The 5,662-nt window shown below is 73.7% G+C and overlaps 1 protein-coding gene across 2 annotated transcripts; it reads right to left on the bottom strand.

The window, feature by feature from the left end:
• Positions 1-718: 718 nt before the first annotated feature.
• Positions 719-4,640, bottom strand: CORO6 (coronin 6). Of its 2 annotated transcripts, none has more exons than XM_026055220.1 (10): positions 4,442-4,640; positions 3,606-3,728; positions 3,186-3,315; positions 2,909-3,090; positions 2,640-2,759; positions 1,726-1,830; positions 1,495-1,640; positions 1,355-1,412; positions 1,048-1,278; positions 719-865 (listed from the first exon to the last, which is right to left on the bottom strand). In XM_026055220.1, exons 1-10 carry the CDS (start codon positions 4,637-4,639, stop codon positions 743-745), a joined length of 1,416 nt encoding a protein of 471 aa, XP_025911005.1. In that variant the 5' UTR covers position 4,640; the 3' UTR covers positions 719-742. The 2 variants fall into 2 exon arrangements, with proteins under 2 accessions (XP_025911005.1, XP_025911007.1); XM_026055222.1 differs by lacking the exon at positions 2,640-2,759 and adding an exon at positions 2,249-2,368.
• Positions 4,641-5,662: the final 1,022 nt, after the last annotated feature.

Genomic DNA, 5,662 nt, shown 5'->3' with positions numbered 1-5,662 from the left:
CCCGTGCACCCCACGAGCGACGTCTGGGCCAGGGCCGGGGGAGCCCGAGCAGCTCCGACCGCGGCCACCACCAATAAATGCTCTTTAAGGTTCGTCTCTGCCCGGCCTCTCTCTGCCGCCGGGACGGGGCCGCGCTGACGCCCGGGCTGCTGCCACCAGCGCAGGGTGCACGCCAGCTCCCCACATCCCCGTCCCCTGCCGCACTCGGACCGGGCAGGAGGAGCCGGGGCGTCCACAGAGCAAAGATCCGCTCAGGGAGCCCCCAGCACCAGGACGATTTGGGCAAGACGGGAGGGCTGGGGGGGCCTGGCCAAGGGGCGCCGCGGGGTTGCTCAGCGCCGTCCCCAAGCACGTGCCGGCTGCCAGGGGACAACCGCGCCGGGACAAGGCCAAGGCTGCGGGGGGAGACGCCGGCTCCTGGCTTGCCCAGCGGCTCCTGCTCCATCCCGGCCTCTTGGAGCATCCCTGGGCACCAACAAGGCACCCAGCCTTGGGGACACCCCCGGCCCCCCCCAGCACTGCGGCCGGCATCAGGATCTGCCCAGCCGAGGTCCCAGCCGGAGCAAGGAGCAGCCCCGGCCCCGAGGGTGCTGCCGGCGGCTCCGGAGGGCAGGTCCGACCCCCTCCCGGCGGCCTCGGCTCCACGGGAAAGAACACGGCTCTGGCCTCCTCGCCCTGCGGGACTTGGTTTTAATCCTTTTAAACAAGGCTGGTCCAGTTCTCCTCGCCGCGGGCCGCGGCGCTACTCCGTGCCGTTGGTGAACTGGCAGAGTTTGTCCTCCAGGTCGGAGATGCGCTTCTCGTGCGCTCGGACGGTCTCCTTCAGGGCGCGGATCTCCTCCAGCACCTCCTCCAAGGCGGGCCGCTGCGGGGGACACGCCGGGGGTCACCGGCGCTGCCGGGGGACCCTCCTCCCCGCACGCCCGCCGGCCCCTGGTGGGGCATCGCCGGGGGCCCCCTGCACGGAGAGGACATCCCGTGCGCCACGGCCCCGCGGGGCGGCTGGCGGCCGGGGACGGGGAGGGACGTGGAGCCGCGGGCACTCACGGAGAGGTTGGCGTCGCCGGTGGACTGGCTGCGGCGGGACCCCGGGGGCGGCTTGCTGTCCAGGATGTTCTTCTTGACGACCTTCAGCTCCCGGTTCTTGACGGGCACGTAGCCGTCCCGCAGCGAGATGAGGATGGGCTCGGCGTCCTTCCCCGCCAGCCACTCGTCCGCCTCCAGGGCCGGCTCGGGGCCAGGCGTGTCGGGGTACAGGTCGTCCTGGAAGAGGTCTGACTGCGGGGACGAGGGAGGGCGCGATGAGACGGGGGTCCCCCGCCGGCCCCGCGGCAGAGGCGCCCCGAGGACCCACCTTGCGCGGCACCGTCATGACGATGGGCTCGCACTTGCGCTCATGCAGCTTGAAGAACCTACGGGAGGCAAAAGTGGAGGCGGTGAGGGTCCGGCCGGCGCCCCGGGACCGGCCCGCGGGGCAGCCCCGGCCCCCCTCACCTGGCGATCTCGCACTTGCTGACRTCCAGCCCCCGCTTGGGCATGAAGCCCATGCCTCGCTGCGGCTCCTTGCTGCTGTAGGTGCTCAGGTAGTGCACGTAGGGCGCCTCGTCCGTGATCTCGAAGTACCGGATGCTGCTGTCCCCCTGCGGGCGCGGGGACGGGGCTCAGCGCGGGGGCCCCGGAGGGGGGGTGCGGGGTGCGACGTCCCCCCCCCCGGCGTGGTCTCACCTTTCCGCACAGGTAGACGATGCTGGAGTCGGGGTCGTAGAAAGGCAGCAGCACCCCGTTGCTGGTGTCCATCTCCTGCAGGGCGATGGGCTCCTCGAAGTTGTTCTGGGGGCGCCGGGGCGGCAGCGTGAGCGGGGGCCCCGCGGCGGCGGCGGCGGCGCCGGGGCGGTTAGTCGCACGCGTTAGCCACGGCACACGGCAGGCCTGGGGCCCCTCTCCCGTTCCCCCCACACACTGCCACCGGGACGGCAGGGCCATGCAATTGCCCCCCGGCCCCCGATGCCTGCGCCGTCCCTCCCCTCGCCCCCCGCCTGCTCCGTGCCCCCACCCGCACCCCGACACAGCACGGCACACGTGGGAACTTGGCATCCGCCGGGGGGCACGCGGTGGGCGGCCCCGTCCTGGGGGCTTGGGGGGGTGAGGGGGGCATCTCCCAGACGCGGGGCTGGGGGGGATGGACGGACGGATGGACGGACGGATGGCGGCCAAGTTCCCGGAGGAGCACTCCATGCGGCCTCGTTACCGGGTCCCACAAGCCCAGCTCCCGCTGGCTCATTCTGGTAAAGCCCGTGGTAAAGATGTGTCCTTCCCGGGTGAAGATGGCCCGCACGGGCCTCATCCCTTCGTGGGGCGCAAACCTCTCCTGGCGGGCGGAGGGGGGAGAGAGAGTCAGCACGGGGCGCCGGGGCGGGGGGGGTGGGCTGCGGGGGTCCGGAAGCGTCCCCCGAAACGGCCGCGGGGCCTCGCTCGCGGGGACGGCCACGGCGCGCGGCTGGACACGGCGCACGAGGAGCCCCGGGAGCCGCCGCCGCGCGCTGCTGCAGGGCCCAGGCGTCCGGGCCGCACCGCTCTCCTCCTCGTGCCGGCACGGCCCCCCCCCGGGGCCGGAGCGCCCCGGATTCGCCGTCTCGTACCAGGTCCCAGAGGCCCAGCTGGCGCTCGCTCATCCTGCTGAAGCCCGTGGTGAAGATCTTGCCATCGGCCATGAAGATGGCGCGGATGGGGCGGGCGCCGTCGTGGGGCCGCGCTTTCTCCTGGCGCCGGCCGGGAGCGGGTTAAAACCAAACACAGACACACGCGCGGGGGCGGCCGGTTAGTGCGATGGAGACCCCCCCCCGTTCCCCGAAAGCACGGGGCAGAGCGGGAGCCGCGGGGTGCAAGGGGCCGCCGCGGGGGGACTCACCGCCACGACCTGCCGCTTGCGGGGGTCGATGACGCGCACCCGCTTGTCCTTGCAGGTGGTGACGAGCAGGCTGCCGTTGCGGTTCCAGCCCACGTTGTAGATGAGGTCGGTGTGCATGTCCTCCAGCGCCAGCAGCGTCTCCCCCGTGCCCACGTTCCACAGGATCACCAGGTTGTCGCTGCCTGCCGGGAGGAAGCGGGACGTGGCGCCGCGGTCCCGACCCCGCGCCGGGCGCCGGGTGCCAGGAGGGGGACGCCGACCCCGCGGCCGGGCTCACCTGCGCTGAGCAAGACGTTGCGGGCGGTGGGGTGCCAGGCGATGATGCCCACCCGCTTGGAGTGTCCCTCCAGCGTGACCACAGGCTCCGTCATGTTGCGCACCGGCACGTAGTCGGGGATCTGCCAGACCTGGGGGGCGGCAGGCCGTGGGGCGCCGGGCACCCGCCGCGGACCCCTGCCCCACCGGCGGGGGGAGCCCGCCCYGGCCCCGGCCCCGGCCCCGGCCCAGCTATTCCGGGGTGCTGAGTCGCCGGGTCGGGTATATTTAGCGCAAAATGCTGCATCATGGAGCGAGCAGCCGCCGCCAGCGCGAACGCGCGGCACCCAGGCTAAAAATAGCCCGGTGACACTTCGCAGGCGGCAAAAGGGGGGACGTGCTCGGGGCCGCCGCGCCGATGCCCCCCGCCGGCGCCCCTTACCATCACCGTGGTGTCCTCGGAGGCGCTGGCGATGACGTTGTCGTTGTGGGGGCACCAGTCGATGTCCAGCACCGGCGCCGTGTGCCCCGTCACCAGCGGGTGGTTCTTGTCCACGCGGCCCGTCTGCAAGGGGGGGGTTGCGGTGAGGCTGCCGCATCCCCGGGCCCCCCCGGACCTTCCATAGCCCGCGGGGCTGCAGGGACAGCACCCGCCCGGAAAGGGGCCCGCGGCGGCTGCAAGGGCCCTGCAGAGGGAAACTGAGGCACGCGGCGGGGCCGGGCCGGCAGAGCGCGAGCGGGGACGCAGAGGGGAGCGCAGCCCCCGCCTCGCTCCCGGCCCTCCGAGGGGACCCCCAGCCCCTTCCCCAGGCGGGCAGGGAGAGGGGCGCTGAGCAGGGCCGGGGCCACCCCCCATCGCTGCAGGCCCCAGCGCAGCACGGCCCCGACGGCCGCGGCCGGGAACGCCAGCCGTCGGAAAAAGTGACCGGGAAGGGTTTTCCCACACCACCTCGGCTGCTCCCGGGATGTCGCCCTGCACGGGGAGCGCCAGCGGGGACAACGGCTCCAGGCCGGCTCTGCCCGAGCTGCCGGATGGCGAAGGGGCACTGTGCGCGGACGAGGGATGCTCGGGGACCGGCCTGGCGCGGGGTCGAAGGAGGGGACGGGGGCCGCTGCAGCTCTCGCCTCCTCGTTCCGGGGGGACCCCGCGGCCTCTCCCGGCCCCAAATACAGCCGGGGGGCAGCGAGGCGGCGTGCCGTCCCCATCGCCACGGCAATGCGCCGGCAAGGACGGCGGCCGAGCTCCCCGCCGTGGTGCCCCGGCCCGGCCCCGCTCACCTTGGCCAGGGGCAGGACGATGAAGGCCCCCCCTCCGCCCGACTCCACGATGATGGCCACGAACTTGGGGTTGACGGCGCAGAAGGAGCTGTCCCACGTCACCTTGGAGACGCGGATGTCCTCGTACATCTGGTCGGCCTTCACCGGCTGGCCGAAAACGTGCCGGAACTTGCTCTGGCGCACCACGCGGCGGCTCATGGCTGGGGGCGGCGGGGTCAGCGCCGGGGTTTTGGCCCCCCCGGACCCCTCGCGGGACCCCGCTCCGCGCGGAGGAGCCCGAGCCGGGCTCAGCACCCGGCGCTCAGCAAGGCCCCTGGTCGCGGCGGTGCGCCCTGCAGCTGCGACGGCCCGTCCCGAGCCTGCTTGGCTCGCGGCACCCACCCGGGGGCACCCAGCTCCCCCCGGACCCCGCGACCCCCCGCGGCAGGGGCCGTGAGCCCCCCCCGGGGGGCCCCCCACGGGGACGGGCGCTGCTGCCACCCTGCCCGGGGCTGGCGCCTGGCTGGCGAGGGGAAGCCACGAAATCGGACACTGCTCCTGGCCGGGCACCTGCCTCCCTCCGGGCTCGGCACGAAACCCGCGGGGACGCCCGGAGCCACTGGGCCGGCACAGAGACACCCGCCGCCTCCCCTGGAGCACCCTTCTGCAGGGGGAGAGGCCCCGGGGCCTTGCCCGGGTGGGGAAACTGAGGCACAGAGTGGGCAGCGACACAGCTCTGCTCCCCCGTGTAGGAACCAGGTGGTTTTTGGACGGGGCACGAGCAGCGCTGAGCCGAGGCAGGTCTGCCCAGGCCCTGCACCCCCTGCAGGCCCCAGCGGCCCCTCAGCATCGCTCCCGGCCGGGCAGAGCGGCACTGCGGCCGGGCACGGGGGGCCTCGGCTCAGCCCCTGAGTCCTGCCGGCTCCTGGCGCCACAGGCCAGGGAGGGTCCCTGTGGTCAGTGCAGAGCGGGACGTGGCACGAGCCCTGTGCCCCACAGCCAGGCATGTGCCTGGGCACCCGCACCCGGGCGAGAGGGGACACGCACTGGGTGCCACCGTCAGCCCTTCATGGCACTGGGCACGCGCCCACCAGGCCCAGGGGAGGCACAAGGGGGGCTCAGCGGCAGCAGCCCTCCAGGGATTTTGCAGCACTTCATCCAACAGCAGTGGGAGCACGCCTTGGGGTGCAGGCCAGGCCAGGGAGAGGATTGGGGCCCGGCTGGCTGGGCAGGGTGCGGGCA

The sequence above is a fragment of the Apteryx rowi genome, unplaced genomic scaffold, assembly GCF_003343035.1.
Source record: "Apteryx rowi isolate R43461 unplaced genomic scaffold, aptRow1 scaffold_99, whole genome shotgun sequence".
NCBI classification, from domain to species: domain Eukaryota; kingdom Metazoa; phylum Chordata; class Aves; order Apterygiformes; family Apterygidae; genus Apteryx; species Apteryx rowi.
This window is presented reverse-complemented; position numbering and strand designations above follow the sequence as displayed.